The following is a 15,886-nucleotide window of genomic DNA, read 5'->3' on the forward strand; positions in this document are numbered from 1 at the left end:
CAGTCATGTGACGCTTTGGTTTCAAGCCCAAGCTGTCAGTTTTCCAGCTTGACAAGCCGAGAGTTCTAACCACTGAGTCATTGTGCCGGCCCTAATAAGCATTATGCACATGAAATACCACTGAGAAGTTTAGCAAGAACTGAAATGAAAACATGTTTAAAAACCACTAAAGTAAAATATTGAGGAACATGAAATATTTTATTTATTTATTTTATTAGAACTTGTCAAATAAAAACGAGAACAAGAATAAAAGAAAAAAATACGATGACAGGGACGATAGGCACGTTAGTGCACGCCCCTATTTATACAGGTAGCTCTCGACTTACAATCATTTGTTTAGTGACAGCACTGGAAAAAGTGACAGGACTATTAACACTGACGACTGTTGCAGCATCCCATGATCAAAATTCGGATGCTTTGCAACTGGTTTATATTTATGACGGTTGCAGTATCCCAGGGTCATATGGACACTTTTTGTGACCTTCTGACAAACAAAGTCAATGGGAAAGCCAGATTCACTTAACAACCATGTTATTAACTTAATAACTGCAGCGATTCACTTAACTGTGGCAAGAAAGCTAAAAAAAATGGGGCAAAATTCACAAGTGTCTTGCTTAGCAACATAAATTTTGGGCTCAATTATGGTTGTAAGCTGAGGACTACCTGTAGTTAATATTGCCCAATTAAGACTACCCTAGGAAGAGTAAGTAATGCTGGCAGAAAAATGTTACGGCATATTATTCTCTTGTTTAAAGTCCTAGAAAATGTCCCATCCCTGATTTAATTATGTTTTGGTTTTTCTAATCCAGACAATCATGTTCTCAAGTTAGGAATAGTATGTCCTTACTTTTTTTCCCCTTACATACTTTTTATAGTTCTGTTATTCTTGAGAGTTTCCTGGAGCATACCAGTACAATCCTCTTGTTTCTCAATAGCCTCATTGTGCCACAATCTGATCAGCACTTACCAGCTTCCTTTACTACTAGGAGGAATGATTTATGATTCATGGGATGCAAGTATAATAATCTTCTCTTGCCTGTGTCTCAATGCCTCATCCCACAAAGAAATGTGAAAGCTAATAAGTTTAGTCAGCTGGAATGCTTGCCTTATAGTATATGAAAATAAAAACTCTACCACCCAGATGAGCCCAACAATTCTACTTACCCTACTTATTGAAACTTTAGCTCTCCTTAGATGCTGGATATTTATCAGGTATATATTAACCAAAAGCATCCCAATCCTCCCATGATTAGTTAGGAGTGGGAGAAAGAATTTTTTAAAAATGTAACAGGAGGAATATACATATCCATTTTATTATCTGCTTTCAGTGACATTCCATATTACCTGCTATCAGAGAACTGAATATGCCACAGCCTTTGAGAAACATGTCATTTAGATAGGAAGCAATTTTATTTTCTATAAAACTAGACTTACATGAAATAGGAAAAAAAAACCCTTAGAAATGGATTCACACATGCTCTAGAAATATATTTTACAGTTTACTCTTTTTTTCATTCATTAGGCAGCCATGTAGTATCAGCATTGGCTTGACTTTCAACATAATCTTCAGAATGTATCTTCTGTATTTTTTAGAGTATAAGACACACTTTCCCCCATCCCCAAAGAGGCTGAAAATTTGGGTACATCTTATACTCCAAATGCAGCCCTGCCGACCCCCACTCTTCGGACTCCGTGCATCCTCTTTCTGGCTGCAGATTGCCACAGGCAATGGCTTGCATTTTTGGGCTCCGTGTCTTGCGTTTTCAGCCTCTAAATGCTCCGTTTGAGACCCATTCAAAGATCTGTGATTGCTAGAGCACATCTCCATCGATCACCGCCTCTGCATGTCATGTTTTCAGGTGGTGATCAGTGTTTGGAGGCTGAAAATGTGAGGCGTGGAGCCCAAAATGGCAACCCAGAGCAGCTGCTGCCTTCTCTTATCTCTTCTGCACTTGGCCTGCTTTACTAATTGCAGCTCCCTGCAACGATCAGCTGTGCTTTAGAAGCTGCTATTCAGCCCCAACGAGGCGCATACGAGCGCACTCGCAACCAGCGAACTAATGTGCTGAAGCTGTGCTAAAGGATGCTAGCCAGATGAATACCTGGTAGGCAGAAATCCCCCCCCCCTATTTTCCTCTACAAAAACTAAGGTGCATCTTATAGTTCAGAGCATCTTATTCTCCGAAAAATACTACCTTTGATACTTTTGCTACACCAAACATATGAGTTATTTTAATTTTTTAAAGTAAAAAATTACCTTTTTGTTTAATTTCAACCAAGTTGAGTACCCTTTGCTGTCCACATACTGCAATCCGAAAAACCAGACTTCTCGTAAGCCAACTGTTTTTACTACCTAAAAAAGAAAATCATATCAATATCAAAGAATCACCTTGCCATGGATGTTTTGCTGCTACCTTTAACTGTTAGAAGTCCTTCCTTGATTTAGTGATATACAAATGCAATAAATAAATATGTATTCCCTCAAGAAAAACAGCAATCTGTATCAGCCTATCAAGAGAGAACTTTGAAATATTATAAACTACAATGAAAAAGAAGAGTACTGAAATAAAGATGGCCAGGTAGTTACAGAGCAATGCAGTTATTATTGAAAAAAATGCCAACCCATTTAAAATAAAGTCACATCAGCTGTGACTTTGTTTAAATTCACACCAAAATTACTATAGAAAATCTTCTCATATGGGATAATTTTGAAATGACAACTATTTTATTGGGTTATCAGAATCTAAGTGTGTCCTGCTAGCAGTTAAAACAGAGGTTAAGTATATAATGTGCTGCAGACTAATTTTGTGCCTGTGGTCACTGGTAAGCTGATTTAATTGAGAGAGATGCTAATCTCCCCCCCATCCCCACCCCAGCACACTCCTATGGAGCAAATAAAAATCAGTTCATGCTTCCCAAAGACAAATCATACATCTACAAGAAACGCACAAATAAGACAAGAATAGAAACTTCATCTTGCTATTATTTCTGAGCCTTTGGCATTCTAAGCATGTTGCTTCTATTTCTGGCATAACTAGGTATTCTGGTAAACTTCCCACAACATGAATCACAATGAAGTTATTCTTTGAACAGTTTCCTTTTTTTATGGGAAACTTTACACAATTATAGTGGATGTTGCCCTTTTTGGAATAAATACAAGAAAAACCACAGATCAAATCTTTCTCTTTGTTATCATGTTTTGCAATATAATTCCAATGCTAAATAGGATCTAAACAACTTAACTTTGCACAAATGCTATCTTTTTCACCTATGAGAAGAAAAGAGGAGCTTAAAATATTGCTTATATCTCATAACAGTTGTATGGATTTTTTAGAGTTTATTTTTTTACTTTATTTTTTTAGAATATAAAAAACTATATTCTATAGAATCAGGCTACTATTCCTAGATGTGTTAATAGATTTTTCCCCCAAAAAATATACCATATTATCATTTACACAAAATGTAAAATAAAAATTAAAAGATGGAGACATACATAAACTCAACATTTATACCTGATCAAAAAGCTGTTTCCCTGTTGTGTTTGGCTGAATGGCAAACTCTAGCTCTGCATCCATGGTGGTAACCCTTACATTAATCTGCAGATAACAAAAATATGTAATATAAAAACAACATTTTACTATATTAATTTAAACAATAATATAATCCCAAATGATATTGATATGGTCAGCTTCTCACAAACTCTAAAGAATATTAAAATTTAGAAGAATTTTTCTTATATATTAATATTTTATTCATCGTAACTAAAACTTTCGGGCAATGATTAAACACACAAACATTACATTTATTAAAAACATGTTGAATTTAAGATAATTAACCTTTCTCCAAAAGACATATATTTAGACAGCATTAAAGAGTTATAAATATGCAAGTCTTACTTCTCTACTTTCTCAATTATTATTGCCAGTGCCCACTGAAACTAGTCATGGAGATTTGCCCAAATGTGTGCATATGCAGTACATATACACACAAATTTTACCTAATTAATTAAATCACTGTAAAAATAATGCACTCAATGTGTACAATTATTTGATTCTTCCAGCTTCTCACACACACACACACACACATAGCTTACTTGCATATTTAATCTCTTATATATGGTCAAAGGGGTGAGGGGGCAAGATACAAAAATGTTCCCCCTGCAGAAAGTCCCACTATGCTGTATGACACTTACTACCAGGCTAAGTGTGCATAGGCTCTTGCCATGTCTATTTACCTCAGCATACTTATTTTTAAGATGGGATAGAAACTAGGGGGGGAGGGGGATCCTTGAGGTACTTTTCCCTTCTGATTCCAAAAAGGGTATATGTTGGTAAATGGCTTTCAGCTGAGCTGCATGCACAAGGAAAATGATGCAGTTTATTCCATAGCATGTTCCAAAGAGCTCTTAGTCCCAGATAAATTATGTTCAAGACGGTTGCTTTATTCAGTTAGTTTACTACTGGTATCATTACTTTTCCCTTGGCATCCACATCCAGTAAGATGCAATGGAGTCTCTCTCCCTCTTTTTTTCATCTTGTAAATCATCTTGTAAGTCAACCCTCCCCTTACCAAGAGGAGAGAGGGCAGAAAGAAAGAATTCATCTTTTTGAATAAATTCAGTAAGTAAATAGATAGCTAAACACTAATACTGAATGGAAAATTCTTCAGCTGGAGCATTCTACTTTCAGAATAGCTCTCTTCCTAATGACTGACATTTGCACTCAGAACTGTAGCATGCTGTATTTGTCAGCAACCTTGTGACAAATCCTCTTATAAAAACTACATTAGTAACAAATCTTAACTCTATAAATGCCAAATAAAACTGAAATCACCCCCTATAACATAATTTTAAAATGCTAACTTTACTAATCCTAATTAGTCCATGAAAAATCAATCCACTGCAAGATGAAGGAGCTTCACTGAAAGTTTGGAGTACAATTTACATAATTTCCATAAAACAAATTGTTTTCTTATATGTATGTATCTATATATTTTCCAAATTATTTTGTTCTAATGGTTGAAGTTCCTGTAGTTCTGTAGACATTGCTATAATTTGTTATTTAAATACGATTGTAAGAGCCCCTAAACAGTAATTAAGATAACATTCTAACAACCAAGTTTAGGAATAATATAATTAATAGTTGAATCATTGCACCTGTCCTGCAAGTCAATACAAAACACTCTTTGCCTTGAATCTCAATGTAACTTATGGAAATTTGTAGAAATTTTTCCACCTGCTACCTCAAGGCACTGTGGCACGCCTTGAATTATACTGAGACACATCCATGAGCAATATAAGAGAGGCTGCTGAGGAAAAATAATCCTTCCAAAATAAATTTCATATTTGTCAGTAGCCTCTATACATGATTCCCATACTGTATAGTAATCAGAAGGATTTTTCAACCTCCAAGGATACATTCTGAGACAATACTGTGATTATGGGGGTGAGAGAGACAGTATGAAAAAATTTCCTTCCATGAGATTTGTTAAATTAATTTATGACAGCATCCATGACTTTGTCTCTAGTCTCCAAAGAAGTTAGAAATGTGGATCAAGGGAAAAATGATGATACAATTGTGAGTTTTTCATATGAAGATTAAAGTCTGTACTGTAATCCACTGATTTTTCTTAATATAATGTGTATGTATTAATGCATTGGCACAGGGCAAAATTAATTCAAACTACTAAAAATGCATCACAGGTAGTCCTTGAATTACAACTAGTTATTTAACAACCATTCAAACCTACAACAGCATCAGATCTTTATGGCCTAAACCACTTCTGCCAAGCATAGAATGTCATGACAACTCCCCCAGTCACTTTGCAACCAGCTCACATTTATGACCAGTTACAGCATCTTACAACTGCAATTTGTGACATTTTTCCTGGTTTCTGGCAAAAAATGCCCATTTGTGGGAGTAAATTCAGACATACATCCATATGATTTGCTTAATAATTGACATAAAAAACAGTAAAAATGTTGAGTCTGGCCCCATGGTGCCTTACCTTACGATCTCAACAACTTACCGTCCCAGTTGTAGTTTTAAGTCAAGGACTATTTGTATAATACAATGCCTAATAATGATAATACTCTAATGATAAATTATACTGAACATGAAAGTTAACCCTCTGAATCAGCAAACCACACATTACCGTGTTTTTCAGAGTATAAGACACACCTTTTTCCCTCAAAAAAGAATCTGAAAATCTGGGTGCGTCTTATACACTGAATACAGCATTTGTTGCCTCCTGAAACCCTGCCCCTTTCACCAAAATGGCTGTGCATAGCTTGTAGGAAGCTTTCAGAGAGCTCCTGGAGGCTGGGAAGGGCAGAAATGAGCAAAAAAATGGGCTGTTTTTTGCTCAATTTTGTCCCTCCAGCCCCCATAATCACTCTATAAGCTTCCTAATGCCCTTTTTTTTTGACAAAAAACGGGCCATTTTTTGCTCACTTTTGCCCTTCCCACCCTCCCCAGGAACACTCTACAAGCCTCCTAAGGGATATTCATGCCCTTTTTTTGAAAAGAAAATGGGCCCGTTTTCGCAAAAAACAGGCCTTTTTTGGGTGGTTTGCAGAGTGCAAAACCTTTTTTTTTTTAATTTGCCTCTTCAAAACCTTGGTACGCCTTATACTCTGGTGCGTCTTATACTCCGAAAAATATGGTATATGCAGGCTATAAGGAGACATGTATGTTGCTGCATATCCACCATGCTCATGAAAGATGCAAATTCTAATGCCTTCTTAAAATACTAAAAATCTTTCTCTAACATATATTTTTAAAGCAAAAAACAAAAATCTGCATTATAGAGCCATGCATAAATATTAGATTTTATCAGCAAAATATATTATGTTACTTATTACCAAGTCTATATTCTAGTTTATTATTTTTGTACAGTATTTGTATTTAAACAAGATAAACACAACTGGATCACCTTTTTTCCTACCACAAAACTTATTTATTTCTAATTGACTTATATATACTATATTGCCAAAGGTATTCGCTCACAACTGATTCTGATTGGGTGGATGGGTGAGCGAATACTTTTGGCAATAAAGTGTATCTAAGCAACAATGTTCAATTGTTTTTTTAAAAATAATACAGAAAATGAAGGTACAGGTAACTGAATAATTCACGACAGTGATTAGTTCTTCAAAACAGACATAGTATTTGGAAGGATAAATACAAGTAACTAAAAAAAAATCAGAAACCCAAATATGTGGTGGAATCTAGAGTTTTGTCCAGGGGAAAAGTAAAAAGGCTGGCTAACCTTGAGTTGCAGATGGGAACAAAGTAGTTGAAAGGAGATCCTCCCTAAAACTTGTATCTGTAGTGTATATGTAGTACTTGTCTGGTGGGTGCTTTAGTCTGGCAAAATTAATGTCAGACGCAAGCAATCAAAAATGACACAAGAAGCTGATAAGAGTGGTATGTTTATTGTTACTCGCCTACGGATAGAAATCTTTTTACTCCTCCCCTCAACTAAGCTCCAAATTCTACCACAATCAGTGCAACAGAGAGAAACAAATCATACTAAGAATGGGAGAGTTAGAATTCTGTTTTTCATTAAGTTTTTTAAAAAATAAAGAAAACTGAAATTTATCTGAGGAAAATTTGATTTCCATTCCATAGAAAAAATTTTCATAAATTAATCAGTTTCCAAACAAGAATCCATATTTTTATTTTTGTTAAAGACTGCTGGGGATTGTAAAAGTTTCATACTCCAAAATCACTAGGTCTCAACTCTGCCTTCTACCGTTCCCCCACATAGACATTGAAACACTATAGGTAAAGCTCACTTACCAACCAAAAATGGGACTGCCAACTGTTGTTAAGCAACATAGCATCAAGTGACTAAGGCAGATTTAGCTCAGTCCCTTTTGGTCATTAAGGAAATCATCCATAATCATTGTGTGATATCACTGGACCACAACTAGCAACTTACTGCCAGTGTCTCAATTGACTTTGTCAGAATCTGACTGTGAAGCTTGCAAATGGTGATCATGTGACTGCAGGACGCTGAGAGGGTCATGAAAACCTGTTGGCAGCTGCAAAGCACCCAAATAGCAACTAGGTGATTGCAGGGACGTTGGGACAGTCATAAGTTCAAAGACTGTCACAAAGCTACTTTTTCAGCACTACTGCGAATTTGAACAGTTGCTAAGAAGAGCCATCATTAATAAAAAAATACCTGTATTAAATACTTTTAGAAAAATCCCCCAAATATTCAAAAATTTGTCAGGCCCAAGTCCAAAGATAACACAATGAAATTTAATCAAATCCGATCCTTACACCTAATGGACAGAATCTTAGCAAACTAAATCTATAATTCTCTACCCTAATATAGATCCTGAGAAATTTTAAGGTGCGGCTATCCTGAACCTCTTACCCCTCCTACAACCAGCTTGGGACTGCAGTCTCTTAATTTGTGCTTTTCTTTAGAATATACTGCTTTCTCCCTGGGAAAGTTCTGTGCTGCCAAACTCCCTCTACTGCCTCTGTAGGTGCACATTCCAACACAGAAATAGCTTTTTTTTTGAGGAGGAGGAGGAGACAAAAGAAACAGCACTAAACACACGGGAAAACACTATTCTATTTTATTTTAGCTGCTTTACCACTATTTGGGATCAAGGGAAGAATAGATCATTTGGGTATACTGAAATAGGAAAATATTCCTTCACTTTGTAAACTGTATTCCTTAGCGATTATTAGGGATAATTTACAGATTTTAGGAATTAAAAGTCTACCAAATACTAATAAGGTTCCATATGGATTACTTACTGGTTTCGGCATTTTCCTTTTCTTCTCTTTTTCTTGCTCACTCTTGTCTTTTTTTCTACTAAAACAAAATAATTATATATAGTTTATATTATATTACTCTATTGTGAAATATTCATACAGTAATTTTCCAAACTACAATAGTTCCTGTGAGTAAAAGAATATATATTCTTTTACTCACGTAAAACTATTTTCATCTAGTTCCTATGTTTTAATTGAAGAATAAGCTGAAAAGCAATATGACAGATTTCATACTGTAAGATGAATTTGAATTTTTAGAAGTTTTAATTATAAAAAGCTGGACTTTACAATTGCATTTTGATCATATATTTTTGCTTCATAGTTCCCGTTTTCGGGCAGTTCCAGGCGGCAGGGATCGGCAGCAGTGCCTGGAACTATCCAAAAACGCAATGTGCAGAGGCCAAAAATTGGGCATATGGAGGCCGAAACGCGACATGCGGAGGCCAAAAATGCAACGCGGAGAGGCAGCAATGTGTAGCCTTGAATGGGTCTAAAATGGAGCATTCAAGGGCCAAAAACACAATGCATGGAGGCCAAAAACACGAGGCACCGAGGCCAAAATCATGAAGCACCGAGGCTGCGATAGTCTGTGGCAATCCTGCAGCCTGGAACAGCTGATTGGAGGTATTCTGGGAGGCCGATCCACCCGCCAATCAGCTGCTCGTGCTGAATCAGGCTGCAATAATATTCTGAAGCTGATCAGGCTGTTTGCTATTTGCTGCAAGGACGCAGATGAATACCGATGGATGCTGGTAGGCAGAGGCAGAATTTTTTTATGGTAAGAAAGTTTGTAAAATGGGTGCAAAACTCAATTAAAAATTGTTTCACTTAGCAACAGAAATTTTGGGCTCAATTATGGTTGTAAGTCGAGGACTACCTGCATTTTCTTGGAAGTTTTTAACTTAATTCAGATTACTGTTCCCCAACCAACATGGTTCCCAGAACCATGGGAAGATCCTCTAAGCAGTCTTAATCTGTAATCAAAAAAAAATATTTGACCACCATTTTCAAGCCTAGTACATTATAGTGATTTCTTATCAAAAATATGTGTTATGCTACTTGTTGATCAGCTGTCTCATATACTTAGCAACTTGGATGGCAAAAACATCTAGTTATACTTTTGGAATTTATATTAAAATACCTAGTTTAAAAATTCAATATGCCTTATTCTTAAAAATCAATATTTATATAGATGAAAAAGAATCATTTGACCATCATTTTTACCTTTATCTATCACATGAAGTTTACCGAAAACATTAAGATATTTTTAAATATATAGTGTCATTCTCCAGATGTGATCTTCATGTAATCAAAGAGTAGCACTTATTTTATTTTCCATTATGTATTAATCATTATATTTTATTCCCAACTCTCCTTCAAACAAGTATCTTATAAGCCATAATTAGAAAAATGTTTTGCAATCCGCAATGTGAATTATAAACAAGGCTGAGAGTTCCAAATTCCAAAACACAGTCCTACGCCAATCTTTTAGATGTTAAAATGACACACATTTTCAACATCATAATAAACCATATAACAGAATTAGTAACTCACTACTCTCAGACACCACAAAATGCTATTAATGTTAAATTTACTATGTCACATTTTTACAAAAAAATAAAACTTGTGTAAATTAATCTGCATATCCATTTTTTTAGAGTACTTTAAAAGTGTGAATCTGTAATTAGAATAAGGGTTTTTAAAAAGTAATTCAGATATTCTAAACATACATCCCTAAATATGGGACAAGAACAGGCTTTGGGAGACAAACTGGTTAAAATTATGAATCATATATCTACAATGTGACTGAAAGAGGGGGAGGGGATTAACATATTTTTTTAAAAGACAGGTTAAAAATCTCATGGATTATCAAAAAGATATATACAAATTTGGATGATTAATCTATTCAGTATCAAATGAAATCCAATGAAAAATATAAAGTGATCAACTTTAGGATAAATCATCTCAAATATTTTAGTTCATTCACAAAGGGCCTAAACTGCAATCTTTGTGGGTAAATAAGTGAAAAAAAACCCAATAAAAAACAAAGATTCTTAATTTCATGTCTTAAAACAAATTGATGAACAAATTTGAAAATAATTGTGTAAAAATATTTGCCTTACCACAATACCATTGAGTTTGTCTTAACGTTAATACAGTATTAGTAATTTGTTTTTTATAAAGAAAAACCTGTTTTCTTCATTATTAGGCTCAAAGGCGTTCAGGGCAGATATCCACAACTTTTTCTGAGTTAGTAGATCAATTTTTACAGCATATTATATTGATTGCTACAAAAAGATTGCAACGGTGAATAGTTAGTTACAAAGCATGTACATGAAGAGGTGAGGTTACCTTCAACCTCACCTCAGGATGTAACTCAGGATGTTCCTATAAATACTAGTTTTCCTTGGATTTTTTTTTTTAGAAAGGAAAATAGCCTTCCAAAATAAGAATTGGGGTATAGTCATTACTGATGGCTTACACGCATTCTTCATGTATCAGGAGGCTGATACTTTGCTTTACAGCATTGTTCATATATTCATTTTTAAACATTTTAAATAGATATTAGAAAGTCAGGAGAGACAAGGATGCTGGCAGGTACAGTATCTGTTATACTATTATTTATAGTCAACATACTAGAAATCCGGATTCAGGGATGGAGAAAGTAACCCGCATATATCAAGATTTTATCAATATGATAAAAGAGTCAACAGATCCTTCATTCATACTAATATTAAAATACAAAGCTATCTCACCCCAAAAGGGAATAGTATTTTCAGTATATTTGTAAAGGAATCGCTTCTTCACAGACTGTATAATTAATTTTTTTTTTTAGCTTTTTAAAAATTATGTTCTTTTTTATGAATAACTCAAGATGGCAAACACACCAAATATTCCTTCCTTCTCCTATTTTTTCTGTAACAATCACCCTATGAGGTCAGTTGGGCTGAGACCTTAAACCTAATTATCAAAGGATAGTTTTAAAACATTATATCAGCATATTTAGGAAGACTATGCCTTGAATATCAATTGCCAGAACCAAATGTGAAGAGTATTGTTTTTATTTTCACCTTGTGATTTTCCTAAAGTAGGCATTTGATTGAAATCAATTAATTCTCGGGCTAAAGTAGAAGGTATATTGAATAAATTAGTGAAGTCAACATTATCTAAACATTACATTTAGTAACAGGCATGAGAAAAAGTAATTCCTCCTGTGATGAAGTCCACCCCTCAAAAATAACCTCTCTAGGAGCTACTATCTGCACTTTCTTTGACTTTCCCTCAAAGAAATAAAATATATGGGAAGTAATATAGATTTTTGTTAGGGGAATTGAACAAGAGAAAGTTTAAACATAGTCTTCATACCCATAAGTCCCCCTTCTACTATTTTACAAAAAATAAAGCAAGAGAGATATTTTTTAAATGCATTTCACAGACTATATTGTCATCCACTGCAGGTGCTCTTCTGTTCTTAAACCACAAAAGAATTATGGACTTAAAATACAATTATCTATGAAAGTTGCCTATATTACACATAGGTCAATGGGACTTGAACAAAAGGTATTGCAACCAATTTTTTCAATAAAATACTGTTTGTTTTCCACAACAGGCCATCTGTTTGGAACAGTTTCATACAAGGTTATCTTTATTAAACTATTTTTTCTGGTTTTAGCATGAACCCACAAGTGGACGCTCCTTGCCAAACTAAATGGAGCACTAACATTTTGTAAATGTAGAATTCTGCAAAACTATAGTTTTCACATCTGTGTCTATCTGTTATATGATTAGGACACCTGATTCAATTCTTGTAGTACTCCTGATGTTTTATTGAGGGGTAAAATTAAGATTTACTTTGGAATAAAAATTAGGGGTATGGTGGCCTAGCGGTTAAGATGTTAGGCTGGTCAACAGAAGGTTGGCATTTGAGACCAAGCACCAGGTGACAGGGTAAGTTCCTGTTCTTGCCCCAGTTCCTGCCAATCTAGCAGTTTGAAAGCATACAAATGCAATTAGATAAATAGGTACCACTTCAGTGGGAAGATAAGTGTATAATCATGCTGGCCACATGACCACAGAAGTGGCTTGCTTCCTTGGCTAGGAAAAGGAGATAAGCACCATCCCCTAGAGCCAAACACAACTGTGGATCAGTGGAAACCTAGACCTTTACTTTAAAATTCAGAACTCTTCATCTTTTTAATGCTGGATTGAAATAACTGAATCTAGTAAAACCAAGTAAGACAAAGGAAGTCAATTAGAACCTAGAGAAACATTTCTCTCTCCAATATTCTTGTTAGCAAATCTTCTAGACTTCTCCCTGGCTCCTAATATAGTGAATGACAGGAAACTGAGTACAGCTTTGGCAGAGTTGACCACAGGGATGCAACACAGTTTAACTGAAACATTTCAAACTCAAAAACGTAAAAGTGTTCCCAAGTTCAAAATAGGTTGCCCCAAATATACTGATGTCATTCTCACCATTCCATAAAAGTTCTAAGTTCAAATGTCCTTTTTTGAATGCAAAACATGGCTCTTTCAGGTAAGAAACACTTTCAGAATGCTTTAAAAAAATGTCAGAATACTTTTAGTAAGAAAGAAGTTTCTCAGATTTTTAAAATGTTTCCTTCAAGTTTGAAATGAGAGCATTGTAAACGCAGAATGTTTGAACTCTGAAACATTTGTTAATATGTTAATGTACTTGTCCCCATTTACAACTAGTCAAGGTATACGTGGGAAATATTTTAGCTCCCTTTTCTTTTTTATTAACCAGTTATGATTTTACTAGCAGCATGAAAAAAAAGAAAGAGTATCTAAACAATATATAGATCTTCCATGGGAACACAGATAAAATTGTTTGATGTAGATACTGTATATCCCAACTCCTTTCTTGTATAGAAACTTCAGTGCTAGAAATCTGGCAACTTCACTCCTTTGGTATTTATTCAGAAGTAATATGCAATGTGCTTCCTCATGGAGCTATCTAGAATTGCTGCCTTTACTAGATGTAATGGTGAATACACACTCCCAAGTAAGCACATATACGATTAATAATCAGAAGCTCTTCTTTTAGGAGCAAAACCTGCTATGTCTCAGAGCACTTATTCCATCTAACCTTGCCTTATAGGATTCATATTTAGCCCATTTCTTCTAACTTCAGGTACCCCCCCCCCAATCCACATCTATCTGCAAGAAAATAAGAAACAAGAAACAGTTAGAACAATTAATCAGTGGAACAGCTTGCCTCCAGAAGTTGTGAATGCCCCAACACTGGAAGTCTTTAAGAAGATGTTGGATAGCTATTTGTCTGAAACAGTATAGGGTTTCCTGCCTAGGCAGGGGATTGGACTAGAAGACCTCCAAGGTCCCTTCCAACTCTACTATTGTATTATTGTATTAAATTTACGGGGACCACCAGCGAAGAGCGAACAACACTGTGGTGGTTGTTGCTGTCCAGAAACCGAGTGGTCAATGCCTGGAATGCACTGCCCGACTCTGTTGTTACATCTTCAAATCCCCATAACTTTAACCTTAAACTGTCTCCTATTGACTCAGCACCATTCCTAAGAGGTCTGGAAGGGGCATGCATAAGCGCAGCATCCTGCCTACCGTCCCTGTCCTACTGTCCCCATTTATAGGTACCCATTTCATTCACACTCATGTTTATTCTTATACCCGTTATCTTGTAAACGGCTGACAAATCAAGTAAATAAGTGAAAATAAAATAAAGGAAAACCTACGATTTGAATATCCGTACTTTATTCGAGTTATGGATAAGTGATGCAAAATCTGCAGCGAACATATTAACCGCTCACACCCCCTTTTTTCTTTTAACCTGAGGGGCTAAAGGGAAAATGCGGGGAAGGGGAAGGGAGGGCGGGGGAAAATCCGGCGAAAGGAAGCTCTGGAATATGCTTCGCTGTCAGGTAAAGAGGAGGAGAAATCGCGGTAGGCAAAGGAAAAAGCAACGCTTCGCCGTCCTTCATAAATCGCCGGAGACAGCTAGCGCCGCTTTTTACACATCCCACTGCGACCTGCATGGCGGGAAGCCGCCTGCCCCAGAGCGGATTGGGGACCTCAGCTCCCCCTGAGCAAGCTGGCGTTGAGAACAGCCCTCAGTCCGCCACTTCTGGAGAGCGCCTGGTTCCAAGGCTTTTAGGGATACCGGCGGTAGAGAAACGTAGGGACAAGGCGAAGAGCGGCCTAGTGGTCGCCACGATAAACAAAAAAACAAAAAAAAACCACGAGCGCTTAACTTCTCTCCCCGCTCCGACTCGCCTCCTCACCTGCCGAACTGAGGCGCCGGGGGCGGCCAGCTCTCGTCGGATGCTTTGCTCCCGAAGGTCTCGACAACTGACTTAGAGTCGACCTGAAAGGGGGGACAAAGGCGGACGGGACACGTCGATTACACAGCTTGCCCGGCAGCGTTGCGGAAACTCTCCGAGGGCCGCGGCGGCGAGCTGTTGTTTCCCTCAGGGGGGCTCGCTAGATTTGCGGCAGCGCCGCGTCCGCTGACAGATCCGCAATATGGCGGCACCCTTTGAGATTTTTTTTTCTCCCTATCACAGCGGTTGGTGCCTCCGTCTCGCTACAGAGCATGCGCGGACAGAGAGGGAAGCATGCGTGCTTCGGCGGGATGAAGCTGCTTCTCCGAAGTATCTCTGGGGAAACGAGAATTGGAAAGTTGGGATGGGGGGGGGAGAGAAAGAGAGACGAGGCGGCGGGGTCGAGCGGCTTCAGAATCAAATGCGGGACCGACGCGGTCGGTTGTGTTGGTAACGGTCTCCGGTTAGCATTTTTGAATAAGCAGGGGATGCGATGAGCGCCAAGTCCCCGCTCCCTTTTGAGACTTTATTTTGGGCTGGCCAACAACAAGGCGTCGGTCCCGTTCGTTTTAGAGCGAGTTTTAAGAAAAAGAATCGTAAAGTCTCCCTTAACAGAGGCTTGGTTATCTACGCTTGTGCACGAAATCTTATGCATCTTTTCATGTATCTTATAATTTCTAATTAATGAGGTCAAAGGAAAATGAAATGCAGAAGCTACTGGTAATGGTTTTTTTCATTAACTTTTTTTTGGGAGGTCCTGAGTTTGTA

The 15,886-nt window shown here is 36.8% G+C and overlaps 1 protein-coding gene across 2 annotated transcripts in view; it reads right to left on the bottom strand.

The window, feature by feature from the left end:
- RDX (radixin) overlaps window positions 1-15,355 on the bottom strand; it is a 30,555-nt gene extending 15,200 nt beyond the window's left edge. Inside the window, exons 1-4 of one of the 2 annotated variants that reach the window (XM_081952461.1) lie at window positions 15,080-15,355; window positions 8,781-8,835; window positions 3,513-3,596; window positions 2,258-2,353 (exon numbers count right to left, since the gene is read on the bottom strand). In XM_081952461.1, the coding sequence (XP_081808587.1) occupies window positions 2,258-2,353; window positions 3,513-3,596; window positions 8,781-8,792 (192 nt within the window). In that variant the 5' untranslated portion in view covers window positions 8,793-8,835; window positions 15,080-15,355. Of the gene's footprint in view, window positions 1-2,257; window positions 2,354-3,512; window positions 3,597-8,780; window positions 8,839-15,079 lie in introns of both variants that reach the window. The other variant, XM_081952460.1, reaches the window with a different exon arrangement.
- Between the last annotated feature and the right edge of the window lie 531 nt (window positions 15,356-15,886).

The sequence above is a fragment of the Natrix helvetica genome, assembly GCF_964273705.1.
Source record: "Natrix helvetica genome assembly, chromosome: 4".
Taxonomy (NCBI): Eukaryota; Metazoa; Chordata; class Lepidosauria; order Squamata; family Natricidae; genus Natrix; species Natrix helvetica.